The 16,250-nt window shown below is 37.9% G+C and overlaps 1 protein-coding gene across 1 annotated transcript in view; it reads right to left on the reverse strand.

Annotated features, from left to right (window-relative positions):
• The window catches only part of SLIT2 (slit homolog 2 (Drosophila)), a 272,375-nt gene extending 256,444 nt beyond the window's left edge, over nucleotides 1-15,931 (reverse strand). Inside the window, exons 1-3 of the mRNA XM_009324114.1 lie at nucleotides 15,849-15,931; nucleotides 14,895-14,966; nucleotides 13,632-13,703 (exon numbers count right to left, since the gene is read on the reverse strand). Of these exons, the coding sequence (XP_009322389.1) occupies nucleotides 13,632-13,703; nucleotides 14,895-14,966; nucleotides 15,849-15,931 (227 nt within the window). The remainder of the gene's footprint in view (nucleotides 1-13,631; nucleotides 13,704-14,894; nucleotides 14,967-15,848) is intronic.
• Nucleotides 15,932-16,250: the final 319 nt, after the last annotated feature.

The raw sequence follows: 16,250 nt of genomic DNA on the forward strand, positions 1-16,250 counted from the left end.
CTCGATCCCACTGTCTATGTCATTGATGAAGATATTAAACAGTACTGGTCCCAATACAGACCCCTGCGGGACGCCACTCATCACCAACCTCCATCTGGACATTAAGCCGTCAACCACTACCTTCTGGATGCGACCATCTAACCAATTCCTCACCCACCGGACAGTCCACCCATCAAATCCATATCTCTCCAGTTTAGAGAGAAGGATGTTGTCGGGGACCGTGTCAGAGACCTTACAGAGGTCCAGATAGACGACATCTGTAGCCCTTCCCATGTCCACTGATGTAGTCACTCTTTCACAGAAGGCTTGTCTTCTGCATGCAGCCAGAGGATGACAGAGTTAGAGTAAACTGCGGGGAGAGCACATTACATTCCCAGTGACACATATCCTAACCCACTGAAGTCTGGCCATGCCACCAATCCATTCTGATGTCTCTCTCAAGTTTTCATGCCACAATAACTGTGATCCAATATCAATCATGCATGGGGGAGGAAGGGAGAAAAAAAAAAAATCTTAATTACACTGTCTGCAACATAACCATCTGCAATTGTTATAATTCACAAGCAGGTCTGTATTTGTTTCCCAGACTTGTTACAACCTTCACTGTAACTTGCTTCCGATTCCATTGTAATCAACTACATACAGCCAAAGAAGCTGTATGAGACTGCACAGCCTCTCTGAGGAACAACATCTGAGTTGTTCCAGTGCTTGACTGTCCTCATGGTGAAGAAGTTTTGCCCTTATATCCAGTCATAACCTCTCATTTCAGTTTATGCTTGTTGTCTCACCACAGCGATGAGCCTGGCTTGAGCTTTTTGATAACCACCTCACAGGTACTAGAAGGCTGCTATTTTGTCCCCCACGAGTCGTCTTCCAGTGGGTTTTAGTTGCAATTCTAGTCATAGGCCCCCTAAAATAACAGAAGCCCTCAAAGATAACTTGAGAACTGACTGAAGTTAAAAGCTGTTCCAAGTAAATTATAAATCAGCTGTACTCTTTAATTAGAAACAGCCTATCCCATTGGGTGCATAGAGACTGAGAGCATTCTGAAACTCTACATACAAGGCACAGATGCATTTTATTCTACCACCATTGCTTCAGGAAGAAGGATAGAAGACTTCCAACTCACACAAAGTTAGTGACAGCAGAAGTCATTATTTTTCATTCCTCCTTCGAAGTTAGCTGAGAGAAATGCACTATCTGCGCATAGTAACACACAGTACTGTATAGCTTAGAAACTGTACTCGTCAAAGGAGCACATCCACACCTACTGTTTGTCAGCAGAAGCCATTACTATCACACCCATTTAAAAATACCATGTAACATCTTTTCACTGAAGCTCATTTGCAAAATATGCATAAACTTTAAAAACACAAACATTTTTTCATTAAATTTCAATTTTAAATGAAAGGACATGTCAGTAAACAAACCGCTGAGTGTTCATGCAACAGCATGTTCTACTCACAATGACTGAGCCCACCAGGCTCTTCAAGTAGTTCCAACAGGTTACAGGCATATGCATCTGCTGGGAAGGTCTAAAGTCAGTTCAGGCTTTATGAGCTCAGGAAATACAGAACCAACCTACAAAATTACCCAAGCATCTTAAAACAGAAAGCTAGTGGTACAGCACCCAAATCATCTCCATGGACTGGTTTAACCATTAGGTCCTAAAAACCTGACCCTAGATATATAGGGTCAGAATAATAGACATCAGACTAAGTGACGCCTATTTCCTCACCAGAGAATTTTATATAGAACTTGACTTAGGCTTACGTCTGCAAGGAAGGCAAGCCTTATTACTTTTCTACAAAAAATGTGTTGCTATATCTGCCAGAGGCAGAGAACATCTATGCATCCGTGTCCAAAGCCACAATCTACCGAACTTCAACACATCTGGCAACTGCTGTCTGTGAATGTGACTTGCATGAAAATGTCATCAAGTGAGAAGAAGGCCCAAGAACTAAGAGCTAAGCAAAAGATTGTGCCAGTTTTTCCATTAAGAATTCTCTGCAAAGATCTTCTCGTCTTTAGTCAAACTACTCATAATCTCATTAAACCTAGCAATATCAAGTTGACTGACCACATGAATAAAAATTGGAATCTGAGAAGTTCAGGGGCTGATCTTACAGTATTTGGATGCCTAAGTCAAAATTTTCCCCAGGTCAAGAACCACTTAATCAGGCTCCATTTTCCAGGCTAAATAGTGACTAGCTAAGACAGACATCTAAGTTAGTTTCAATTTAATATCAAATACCAATTAGATATTTGTTTTAGTAAAAAAAATTTCTGAAAGGAAGCAACACATAGACACTACTGCAAACTCAGTTTCTTACTTGTGTAGGAAGTGGTGAAAGTTACTTTGCAAACTATAGTACTACATTGTACTAGTGTACGCTACTTGAACCCTAATGTATATTCTGTCCTTCATTTTCTTCTCAGACGGGGTTGATGTCAAGTCCAAAATTACCACATTCCTCCCCTACCCCAATCAATTCTCCATACATTATGCAGAACACTATTTTGCACAGAGAATCAGGAGTCTATACTCAATTTGCTTCTTTTAAGGGGTTTTCCAATATAAACAGAACTAGGACAAGCTCTTTGTTTAGTTGGGTTTTGGCATTTTTTTGTGGGTTTTTTTTTTTGCTAAGAAGAGAAGAGAGAAACTAAGGCAGTTGTTTTCTGGAAGCTTCTGTATTCCTTACTATTTCAACAAAAAGGATATTTTTATAAATAGTTGGTCACTACTTTTATTAATTCTGCCCATGGCATTAAAAAAAGTGTGAAAAACAAAGTGAAAGCCAGGAAACTACAGGCTGGGCAGCTTCACCTCGATGCCGGGGAAGATGATAGAGCAAAACAGAAGCTATTTCTAGACACAGTAAGGACAAGATGATGACTGGGAGTAGTCAGCATGGATATACAACTGGAAAAATCATGCCTGACCAGCCTGATAGCCTCCTATAATGAACAAGGAACTTGCCAGATGAGGGGAAGGCAGTGGATGTTGCTTATCTTGACTTCAGTGAAGCTTCTGACATTGTCTCTCATAACAGTTGCCCTCACAGACAAACTGATGAAGTACAGGCGACAAAAGCAGATGGTGAGGTGGACTGAAAATTGTCTGAAGTGCCAAGTTCAAAGGGCTGTGACCAGTGGCACAAAGTCCAGCTGGAGAACAGTCACTAGTGGCATACCCCAGCGGTCAGTACTGGAGCCAGTATGGTTCAACATCTTCATCTACAACCTGGGAGATGGGACGGAGTGCACCTTCAGCATGTTTGCAGATGATACAAAACTGGAAGGAATGACACCAGGTGTGTGTGCTGCTGGTCAGAGCAACCCGGACAGGCTGAAGAATCGGTCAAAAAGGAACCTCATGAAGCTCAACAAAAGGGAAATGCAAAGTCCTGGACCAGCATGCACCAGCACACAGTAGAGAACCACCAGTTGGAAATCAGCTTTACAGAGAAAGGCCTGTGGTCCTGGTGAATAAGAAATTAAACTGGAGCCAGCAATGTGCCCTTTCAGCAAAGGCCAACAGCATCCTGGGCTGTATTAGGAAGAATGTTGCCAGCAGGTCAAGGCAGGTGATCCTTCCCCTCTACTCAGCACTGGTCAAACATCTGGAGAGCTGTGCCCAGTGCTGGACTCCCCACTACAAGAGAGACATGGACATATGTTGCAGGTGCACCTGCCCTGACAAAGACTGGAGGCATTAAGACCGCTGTGTCCTCACTTTTTGCGCCCTTAATTTCATGCTTTTAGGGTGACAAGTGCTGACCATCCGGTACACACCTTGGGGCAGTCATGTATACACCTCGGGTGAGGGGTAAGGAAGTCAAGGCCCTCAGCCAGTCAGAACTGACCACAGGTCAGATTCAACCAGTGTACAAATGGAGCCCCACCGGAGGGCAAGGTGAGCCGGTCCTCCTCAGAGCAGCGGGTCTGCAGTTGGGGACTCTCCCCTTGGGTCGGGACGCTGCCCAAGGAAACTCCTCAAGGTTGAGAGCCCTCATCTTATAGGTGAGTGATTGTGCACATTTTGGATCCTCATTTCTAAAGCCGGCTGTGCAGTACTGATGCCTTGTACACCATCCTGAACCTGTGGTTTACTGATGTGGTCGGAGTGTTGATGCCTCATTTATAGTTAGTTTTCTCTTAAACAATTTTGGTTAAAATAAAGTTTATTTTTGAATTTATCACCTGCCTAATTTGATCCGTGACAACATACTGGAGCAAGTCCAGAGAAGGGCCGTGAAGATGATTAAGCAGACAGATTTAAGCACCTGTCACAGCAGGAGAGGTTGAGAGAGCTGGGACTGTTTTAGCATGGGGAGGAGAAGGCTCAGAGGGATCTCAATGTATATTTATACACATGATGTATTTATAAGTGACGCGCTTCCCTCCCAGGTAAGGAAGACTGAGCCAGACTCTTCTCAGGGGTGCAAGTGAAAGCACAAGAGGCAATGGGCACAAATCAAAATACAGGAAATTACATTTAAACATAAGAAAAGTCTTTGACTGTGAGGGTGGTCAAACACTGGAAGAGGTTGCCCAGAGAGGCTGTAGATTCTTCCATCATAGGAGACATTCAAAACCCAACTGGAAACAGCCCTCAGCCACCTGCTCTGATCGACCTTGTGTTAATCAGTGGCGTGGGACTAAACAATCTACAGAGGCTCCTTCAAACCTCCACAATCCTGTGAGGCTAATTCATTGGATTTTATTCTGTAAAGTATACCACAAAGAAGGAAACAGAAGTTATAAAACCTCCATAACGTAATATAGGATCAAATATCAGATGAAGCAAGGATGATCTTTGACAACACCTGGGATTACTTCCAAGAAAAAAAAAAAAGGCAAAGAAAGAGGGGAGGGGAAGTTGATCTATTAGATGGAATTTAGCTAGAGTTTGGACAGATTGTTTAGAAAAGCAAGAAGGACCTGCAGATAGTCTAGATAGGCTTGTAACTGTCTTTCTGGCACCACATTACCACAGTAAGTCTTCACTCAAGTATTTTTCTGTAGCACCTGTACAGGCATCCTGCCAAATTAAAGTCAGAAAGGCTGGTGTGTCTGAAAAAAAATTAAGGGAGACTTTGCCACATTGTATTTGATTATCGGTCTAGACTATTATTAAAGACAAGCCAGCACAATGCACTACATACTATGAAGGAAAATAAAACATTTCTTCTGATGAAGTTTCAACCAGACTCTTCAGAGTAAATGAGGTAATAGAACAGTATGAGTCACTGAAGTGGCAGCCATGCAGCCAGATTCCTCATACATTTTGGAGTTTAACTGTAAAATTCCAGATAGAATTGTGGCTTCTGCAGTTAAAATAAGGAGCATCTTAGATGTTCTTTGAAATATGCTTTATTAAAATGTAATGACAACTCAATTTTCACCTGTGGCCATCTAACATTAAATCTGTTTTTTAAAAAATATTGCAACAGATAAATATGATTTTTACAGAGTAAAACTAAAATGTATAGCTTTAAGTTTACTGTCAGTGCTCTATAGCATCAATTTAAAATAGCTTCAGAACACAAAACACCATTTGAAACAAAAACATTGACACAACAGTTCTGTAGAATCAGATTTGGTTTCAACATTTTGCAACAGTGCAAATTACCCATTTCAGAGGAAGCAAGAAAGAAGAGCATCCAGCAAACAGTGTCACAAAGGATGAGCACAAAACAGATGTGGGAAAAATAAACAGCCTTCCTGCCCTGGAATTTGTAAAAAGGTCCGCAAAGAGCAAACAGGACTTCTCACTGCAATTTGACTTCTAGACCTATAAAAGGAGTCGCATGAGAAAAGACACTCAGATGAATAAAATATACTAAAAATAATAGCAAACATTCACAAGGCTTTTAAAAGAAGAACATCACTCTTGGACTTAAAGTTTTATCAAACATTTTGTAGTATTCTGCAATCAAAATGTAGCTGTAATCTGATTTCTTAAATTCCATTAGAAGACTGCATCTTTTTAAATACTGTCTTCAAAGACAGCCTTTGTCTATTTCTGATTTAACAGACGTTTTTAGAGAAGGTATTTGAAGTTGCTTTGACAAAAGTCTGCTAATACAGAATAATTACTGTAGTATTTTTTATTATTTTTTTAAACTATAAATACAGGTGCCCCAGTACAATTCAAGTAAGATGGTCTCACATTCCTTTGGTAAGTGATTAGCACCGCAGGCTTCGTGGTCTCCTCCTTGTTCTAAGATGAGGAATGTGCTATGCGTTGCCCTTAAACTATGTAGGATTAGCTAAGAGAAGGATTTTTCACATCTGTGATTAACAAGGAATAACTGTTCACCCCCTTCAGGGCTGCTCAAAAACATATTCTCTACCTGAACTCATTATTCTTCTGCTACCTATCACACATGCGGGAAGGTATTAACCCTTCAAATGCTCATATATTCAGACTAAAGCCAGACAGGTGATTAAGTATCAATGCTTTAAGAGGGAGAAAATCAAAACATCAAGCAGCCTTAAAAAACAAGCACATGCATTAGCACCTCAGGTTGTAGGCAGTCCAACCTAGACCTTCCTGGCTGCAATAGTCAGAAACTGTTCAGAATGTACCCCAACTAAAAAATTAATTCTCAGGCTTCAATAATGAACTTGCAAACCAAAATTAAGACTAGGATTTCAGCGAGAAAAGAAATTGAAGACTAACTTCTAGCTAAAGAGCTAAGAACTCATTCTAAGAGCTCAATACAACTTCCACACTACATAATACAAGGTCTTACCGCCAAAAAAGCTGCTTTCATTGAGAAAGTTAGTAGTCAAGCACTACAAGATGAAATATCACTCATTTATTGGTTGTTCTTTTAGCTATGATAGTGATACAAATGATTCCTGGAACAGCAGCGGTGACTCCACTGCTAACACAGCGTTTTTCACCAGGGGTCCTAAAATTGCACATTAGCCTTTAAACTTCACATCTAAGCCTCTATAAATTGGGAAAAAAAAAATCAGATTTTGCTTCAGTTAAAACTGCAAAACTGCACCATAAAAATAGACAACATTTGGCTTTTTTTCCAGAAGTCCCTGCTCCTGAACTTTGATCGTGTAGCTCTGTAGAAGTGAAATCTGGGGTTTTTAACACTTCTTTCCTGCAACTGAAAAGGCTATATTCTATCAGAGATTCAAAACCCAGAAAGAAAGAGTTCAGACCAAAAATAATTATTCTGTGATTAATTTATTGATGCAGCTCACATTTAAAGAATCACAGAAAACGCTGCTATTCCTCTTTTTAAAGTTTTTATTTTCCCTCTTGGAATTTACATTTCATGGATAGAGCTAGTCAAATAACTGGAATAAAACTGCAATCTAATGCCACACATCAATACATAACAAGAAGTTAGCACATAGGTTTATTTTAATCTCTGGAAAGCATGTTTTATCCCATCAGTGATACAGTAAGTCTGCACCCTAAGAAAGAACATACACATAAGATAGTGGATGTTCCTAGACTAGACAAAAAGAGTAGTACTAGTTAGCTAGTCTATTTTGCAACAGCTGCTAGTTCCCTTGATAATTGCCCAGGCCTGGTAGGCAGTATTGCCCAAGACAAGCTGTATTTTGTTTTTATCCTAGATGGAACACTTTATTTCTTAGTTCATCCTGCTATGCATGCCTTTGTAGGATGAGGTGCTCTGTAAAACACCATACATTCAGAGATCATGGTAATTTGTAAGTGTTTCAGTTTTATAATTTCAGAACCTGCTAATATAGCTTAATAGTTTACCCCATTTATCAGACTAGGTTAGAGCCCAAACAGGTAACTCTTATCATGTAATATGTGAAATACAGCTAAAAACCACTTTATTATACTGAATCCCATTTAATATCTTTGACAAGATTGACTCCTATGTATTGAGGTTATAATTAAGCCCTTGCTGCAGAAGCTGCAAACATAACAGTTTCACATATAGATTTATATCCAGAAAAGAAATCCAAGTAGTACTTCAGTTTGTTTACTAAGTAGAAAAAACTTTTCCTTGAAGCTATGTAGTTGAAATATACTTTTCCTTCTGTGCTGTGACACATCTGTAAGTTTCAAATTGTTCATCCACATGAACAAAACTTTAATAATTTTCAGTACTACTCAGTCAAATACTCATATGTACACTCCTAAGTAAATGCTCTCTTGATCTTAAGTTTTAATAACTTGTTTTAATGTACTTGTGGAGATGGAGCCCAAATAAATAGCAAGTATAGACAATTCCTCAGTTTGTTTCTTTAGAATTGTGTTGTAAAAATTTAGAAAAACACATGAACTGTAACAAAACATTTAATTCTTGAAATATTTCTTTCTCCATCATTCAGTAATACATTGTAAGAAGCGTGAAAATACAACAGATAGCTTTCAGTTTAAAAGCAATTTCAAGTACCAACTTGAAGTTCAACCCTTACAGCATTCTTTTCTTGAACTCAGGATTTCAGCTTACTCACACCATGTAGCTCAGGGGAGCTGGTTTTTGGGGAGGTATGGGGGGGGGGTAAATATTTAGCTCAGATACTAACTCAGAAGTTGCAGTTGTTCTAGAGCCCATGAGTGTAACATTTTACCTCCACACTAGTCTTCAGCAGAAATAGGTTTCGTGGGGTTTGGGGTTTTTTTTGTTAGTTTAGTTTTTTTTAAGTCTACACAGATAGCTCTTTAGAAGTATTAAGATAATAAATGGGCATTTTAGAAATAAATTCTATTAATTCAAGTATCAAAAGTGTAGGGGCTTGGCCTGGAAACTTTTTAGGCCACACAAGAGGCCTACTCTTTCTCATAAGACTAATCAGTGGGACTACTAATGCAAACCAAGTTATTCACGTGGTAAATGTCTGCAGAAACAGACTCCAAATTAGCATTTTAGGGGCATACTGCTGCCTCAGTGGATTATTCACAGATACAGGAAGAAAAGTGTGGGTAGTTTTCAAACGACTGCTGTAAACTCTTCCTATCCTGACATATTTTGGATGTTTAGCATAGTCTTAGAATGATCATAGCTGGCAACTCAACTACTAGACAGAAAAATCATTAGGAAAAATTATGATTAAAACCAATGTTCCTATTAGCCAAAAAACATTTTTTCGTAAACGAAAAGGTAACTGCTCTGCTACGTAAGCAAGTGAAGACTATATTTAGCCCTCAAAACCTGACTACATTGTATTTCTGGAGTACAAAGAACTGTAAGGAAATTTTAGACTTAAGTAGCTTATGATAGAACTGATTCAACAGTCTATAGCAGCTGTATTCAACCAAATTTTATACTTCCCTCCAGATGACAATAGCTTATAAAAATACTGGGATACTTTGAGCAGTAGCAGCAACACCACAGAAGAAGGTGGTCTTGTGGATAACACTTGACTAAGTCGTTTTCTTTTTAAAAGTCATTTTTAAAGCTGTGTCTAATAATAGTGTTTTCAGAAAGTGGAGATTTTCAGTTTATCTTCATCTTGTTTTCTTAAGAGACTATTACAAACTATTACAAACATCACACCCAAGATGACAGCTTTATAAAGAAAGAAGAAACAAGTATTTAATTTCACATTCTCACAAGGAATCATTTCAAAAGGTTGTGTGTCCCGTAATGAGCAGTGGTCTCTGGAAATTCTTAAATGTTGTGGAAACTCTCTACACCTTGACCCTTTGTGCCTTCCTGCCGTGAAGCATACTGAAACCCACCACTGATACATTACTGTGGTCTGTGTAAGAGGTTCAGACAACATAACAGGTCATATCCCAATCCTCTCTTTATGGGACCTGTCATGTACTGAACAGCCATGTACTCTTTAGAGGCCCTACTCATAGGAACGTGGGCTCATAATACATGTTACTAGTTGATATAGAAAGTCTTGCAGATGTTAAATACAGGACAGCCAAGATCGTAATTAATCCAAGAGTTTTTGACACTGCTTCAGGATGTACACAAAGATACAAGCTGTCCCACTGATTGAAAAACAGGCTGTACATATTGAAGTTCAAAGAGGGTTGTTTCAGCAGACAGAGCATCTACACAACACAGACCATGTGATTCAGCCATTCAAGATACAGGCTGTAATGAAAGACATATTCATGGCAGACTTACTAGCTCAGGCAGCGTTGTACGAAATTGGTTTGGTCCGGAGCTAGTACCCCCTTAAGAGCTGAGCCTTCAGACAAGACTGACGGAGATTATAACTAAGTGAACACTGCAGTGTATACCCATTTATTTGACCGAAGACTTCTCAGAGAAGTATCCAACTAAAAGGCAAAATCACCTTCAGCTTCACCAGGGTGTCTCCAGCAACTAAAGTTTCCACAAACCTAAAAACTAGCTGATTAAGTTGCTAGTTTCCATCTTGTTTTCCCTCCCAGTTGTTATGTAGTAGGCACTACTATACGATCATTTATTCCTAAGTGAACATTTTTACTTTAAAATTACAGCAGGGCTGCTGTAGTAACAATCACTTGTTACAGCAGTATTTATTGTGGTTTTGGTTCCCACTGCACTTCTACAATTACACTGGTGTGACACAAATTCCTGCTATGGAGCATACCAGGTCTAAATACTACTACATATATCTAGTGTACTCAAGATTTGTTGTTGCTTAACTAAACTATAGGACAAACATTTCTATCCACCTGGGAGAGGTATACATAGATTTAATCAAATCATATCTTAAGTACTTTTCCTCTGAAGAGAAGGTTGAGAGTTTCTTCTCTCAGAGATTAATTTTGCGAAGTGCTTCAGGTCTTCAAATCCCACTTCCCTTAGAGGGAGTTGAGGATATTCAGCATTTTGCATGATCAGATCTACAAATGAGTATTCACAAGTAAATCAATGATCAACCAAACAGTTCCTTGGAAATCAGGGTAACTGGTCTAAAAGGAAATGATTTTGTAACTGAAATTCCAGTTCAAAAACTAAAAACCAAAAGCACCACTTAACCTAGAGAGAGAGATTTATTTTTTTCCCAAAGGGAAACTACTGTGAAAGTCTGTTCTTCACATTAAAGAGAGTACTGAACTACAGGAAACATATTTTAAAATTCAGCCTGTATGCGCTAGCACAAGATTTTCCAACATAAGAAATATTACATGTAAACAATCTTATAAACCAAATTGAGTTCACTTAAGTTGCAGTAGGGTTCACTTATACCTTCCATTGGCATGCTAAAAGGACTGCATCAGGTATTCTTTGACAGTAGCTTGGCACACTACACTTACAGTGGAAATGTGACATCCTACACTTACACGCTGAAAAAAACTAAAAAGCTTTAAAGTGCTTGCTATTTAATGTATAAAAGAAAATACTTGAAGGAAGTATCCACAAGTTTCCTGAGAAATCGTTTTGAATTTCAGAATCCCAAGATGAATTGGCTGTCAGATAACAATGTGCCTTCATCAGATGGACTTGGCAGTTGTAAACAAGAGGAATTTTCTCAGCTTTTCCTCACAAATATGAAATATTTGCTCTTAGCCAACAGCTGGGGCAGTTTAAAGACATCCTGCATATATATTCAAATTACAAGTCACCCACACACCTAACACTGACTGAATTCCAGCAAATTAAAGAAACTCTGACAAGTACTGGGAACAGATGCAAAATAATTCTGAAGACAAAACAGAATCTAACTTTGTAGATCTAAATGACTAAACTTTCAAATGTCATAGTTTGCCTGCTGAAGAGGCAACAAAAATAACCCACAAAAGTAGCCACAATTACCAGAATTTCTCTTCAGAACTAGTATCTTATATAACTGGAAAATATCTACTGTTTTCCAAAGATTTTACAGATTTCTCAAGAGAGAATCAAAAAAACGAAATGGCAAAATGTGAACACTATAGACAAGCAAGTTTTAACTAGTAAAGTTATTTTTTAGTATTACAATTCTGTACTTCAGAAATCCTACAATTAAATGCCTCGAAATTATGACATAAGTTAAAATAATTTTTGAAACACTGTTAACAAATCACATAGCAGGATCTTGCTTCAAGATAATCAAGAAATAAAGTTGACTATATACTGTTTTAAAACTTAGGAAGTATTTGGTATCTCGGTGTCAAACCACATTCACAGTGAAAGCATGGATCTTTTAATATTTATTAATGTTTCACGTATGTGTACTTACTTTTGCAATATCAGCTAGACTGCTGTTTAATTTTTTAGCTAGACCCTAATAAACCAAATTTGGGAATGTGTATATATTATTCCAATATACCCCTCAGCAGCAGAAGCTGTACTAAACTGCTATACTTTGTACAAAGTTTAAAACACGTTGTAAGAAAGCATTTCATTAAGTCTGTTTTAATATGACTTTGAAAAAATCTGACTATGCATTTTTAAGAGCAATCAATGTCATTAAAATTTATTCAAAAAAGGTTGCACTATATAATGACACTTTCAATTTTTAGGTCAAAAAGTTACTTTGGTTTATTTGAAAAAAAAAAAAAAGACGTAATGATCTCAAGTACATGATATTTCAACTATTATAGAAATATCATAATTACACTGGTGGTTACTAAGTCTCGAATAGCTTTGTCTATATGACCAACCAAACCATAATGGTTTGTGGTTTTTTTGTTTTAAACACACAGCAGCTGTGGATACAGAGCACAACTATAATAAGACAAACAGAATGTTTAGGCCAATGTTGCTTTTCAACAGAGTAAAGTAGAAATACCTTTATGAAGTTAAAGCAGCAGCAAATGAAAAGCTAAACAAGACCTCAGAAGCATGCTTAAAGAAAAGGTGATATAATGAAAGTGCAGCAACTAAGATGCCTGATAACAAAGACACTACTGTAAAGTTCTACATGACCTTTACATTAATACAGTGGCTTTCTTAGACTTTCCTAGCTCCAAACTGAAACTATATCCAACAATCAGCATCTTGCCTTTAACAAGTCAGATGTTGTAAGTTGAACAATACTTTTTTAAAAACATTTGCATTTGAAGAAATGCAGCAAAGTAAGAAAGCACATACTGAAAATTAAGCAGCTATTATAAAAAGCTAAACTGGTTTGGGAATTATTAATTTTCTATGTCCTACTGCAACCAAGCAGGTGTTTGCGCTACAACTCCACCAGACAAGATCCTCTCATTCCCACAGTACTCAATCTTTTTTTTTTAAAGTTCAAATCCAACTAATATTTGAAAGCTAACAATTCATATTTTTTCTAAGCCTTTGTAAAAGCTTTAGTCATACAAAAACGGGAGGAGAATTCATTTACTGCTTTCGTACTATGTAACAAGACAACACGTTATAACTAGCAGTTACTTCCAATAACACATTGTATAAAACATCCAACATCTCCAAGACTAACATCTAACACTGTACCTCAGAGAACAGGCTTTTTTAGGTGTATTCATGTTTGAAAACGTCCTTGTGTATTCAAGGGAAAATATTTGATAGTATTCAAGCTATTTCCTACAAGACAATTGCAGTTTATACTTCAAATCTGGACTGCTCATGAAAGCTTCCCGCGGCCTGAGCCCCATACATACTGCTTGAGAATTTCTTATTTCTCTTGTGTCTCAACAACGATAGATGTCCCAAAAAAAAAAAATCAGAGGCCTGAGTAGCTGATTTGATTAAAAAAAATTTCATACATTTAGAATTAAAAATACTTACAGCCTCTCCAGTTCTTTTAAATCCTGGAATGCTCCTCTCTCAATAGTACTAATCTTGTTCTCCATGAGCTGACTGAAATACAGAAAATTTTATGCATAAATTTTAATAGCTCTGCGATAACTTGTTGCATTAACAGTGGTGGTCATTTAAAGGCAACCACATATTCATTAAAACAGTACAACAGTTATTCTAGAGTGACACCTACTTTAACCTTCTGGACCCCTGTCATCAACACTTTACATGGCCTCATACACCCAAAAGGGGAAAAATAATCCTCAGTAAAAGAAATACAAATAGATATTACATTTGCTTATTTACTTTAAGAGTCCCAAGTTACACATATGCATACATGCTGTGCGCACACACACACATACATCATTGCTCTTCGGCAAGCTATAAGACAGTTGAACAGTATGAAGGTGGTATTAGTCTCACATGAGAATAACAAAACAAAAATACTGAACTGTTGTTTTGGGAAAAAGCATCAGTGAAAGATTGCACAGAAACTGTAATCGTAACAGTAGTTTTGTAAAAAAATTAAAAGTTACTACAACATGATACTCTGTTTCAGAAAGAAACAGAAAAGGATTTTATATGACTACTCGCTCAAATTAAATAGCCTTAACAAATAAGCTAAGTAAATTCTGTAGTATTTTAAACTTGGTATTAGTTAGATTTTTCCCCAAAAAACCCAAAACCCCACAGAATTTTAAAAGCTCCCTAACGCTTGAAACAAAAGCATTTACAAAAAAACCCAAACCAAATCATCCCTTCCTCAAATTCACTGTTAAAGTGTCTCCTTTTTGCCCAGAAACTGTAGAAAAGCAACAACCATCACCTGGGACTTGCTTTTAAATTCAGTAAAGGAATAACTTTTTTCCGTAATGAATTCCCTTATACTTCAGGTTGAGAGTACCCATTTCAGTGTGAACTATAAATTTCCTAACCTTAAACTGAAATCACCCCAACAGTTATTTAACCGATTTTAGCAACTCTTACTTGTAAGCTACATGCCAAATTAAATCCTCAAGTTCTCATAACCTTAAGGAGAGATTAAAAAATTTTCAACAAATGATGTTTAAGGCAATTGCTAACTTATTCATATCAGTGTATAACACATGGGGGAGGGGCTGTAAGTTCAGCTGCAGTAGCACAATAGTTAAAAAGTGATAACCCATCCAGCTTATAACCAGTTCAATGGTTTTTATAACAAACTGTAGCATCAGTCCTAAAAGGTATCAGTGATGAAAAGAGAAAACTTACAGAACTCGAAGGTGCCTTAGACCAGCAAAGTCAGTCTTGGTGATTCTTGTGATGTTATTTCCATTAAGATCCCTAAGAAGAATAATTTATAAGCAGCAAAATTAAAACATTCAGAAGTTACTTTCAAATTGTTTTGTTTTCACGGGCACAGCATTTTCAGAAATTAGGAGATGTAAATGAACCCAACAAATCATTCCTACAACTAACACTGTGTGAGTTCCCGATTTCCAAGTGGCTGAATGAAAGTTTATCTTGAAAGTAGTAGTTTCAAACTTTGTAATAAGAGACCTTTACAAAGTCAGTTCTGCCTGCCATTATAAAGCTCACATTTACCTTTAACAATACAGAAGAGTCAAAACCTGTCTCAACGTGGTTATAACTGCATTTAAAGAACCACTACAGCTACTGTATATATGCTGCAGTATTTGTTTGACTGTTACAAAAACTAAGTAAGTGACTGAAATCAAGACAATTTTCACCATTTTTAAGCAACTTCCAGCTTTTGTAGTATTGCTAAAGGCAGACTAGGGCTTAACTTCCTATAGCAAACATTAGCTTTCAAACAAGCATAAGGTTGTTGGAGGGTATGTGATGGGAAACATGGTTTTATGAAAACTAAACTCTTCACTTGCTACACAGGAAGCTATACTAACTGCAGAATGCAAAGCGCGTTCAGAAGCAACAGAAAACTGTATTTAGGCCCTAGCATTTCTGTTCATACTTCAACACTACTTTCTCTTCTGGAGTTATATGCCCCTTTTTCATAACATTTTGGGGTCACGATATAAACTTTCCTCAGTTCCAATAGCTACAAATAAAACCAGACTTCGCAATTCCTGAGGTAAGCCATTAGGAAGTGGTATTACATGGAAACTACCCTAACAATTACAGCTCATTCCCAAGGTAGTTAGGAAAGAAAAAAAATCTCTTTTTTTTTTTTTTTGGTGTTTATACCACATGTGGCCAAAACACCACTGTAAAGAAACCACAGTCTCGGCAGAAATGTGTCCCTGATACTCTTCCCGAGTGAAATTCATCACTCGAGACGTGTGTTCATACGCCAACATTTAAATGACTTGAGAGTAAGAAATAACGTGCTCACCTCTTCCACTCCTTAGACCCTCCAGAAAGGCAGCCTGATATGATAAATAACCGACCACATGCTTGCTCTCTCTCAAGTCTTAGAAAATACCCTAGCCGGAGGGTACACGGATGGTCTCAAAAAGCGGATGGGGGAGGAGGGATCACAGTTAAGGCACAACTTAGTGCCGTGCGAGTGGGAAAAAGGCTAAAACACCCCAGCGCGCCCTCGCCCAAAGGCAGATGCCTGCCTGCGCCGGGGCAGAGCCCCGCCGG

The sequence above is a fragment of the Pygoscelis adeliae genome, unplaced genomic scaffold (genome assembly GCF_000699105.1).
Source record: "Pygoscelis adeliae isolate BGI_AS28 unplaced genomic scaffold, ASM69910v1 Scaffold24, whole genome shotgun sequence".
NCBI classification, from domain to species: Eukaryota; Metazoa; Chordata; class Aves; order Sphenisciformes; family Spheniscidae; genus Pygoscelis; species Pygoscelis adeliae.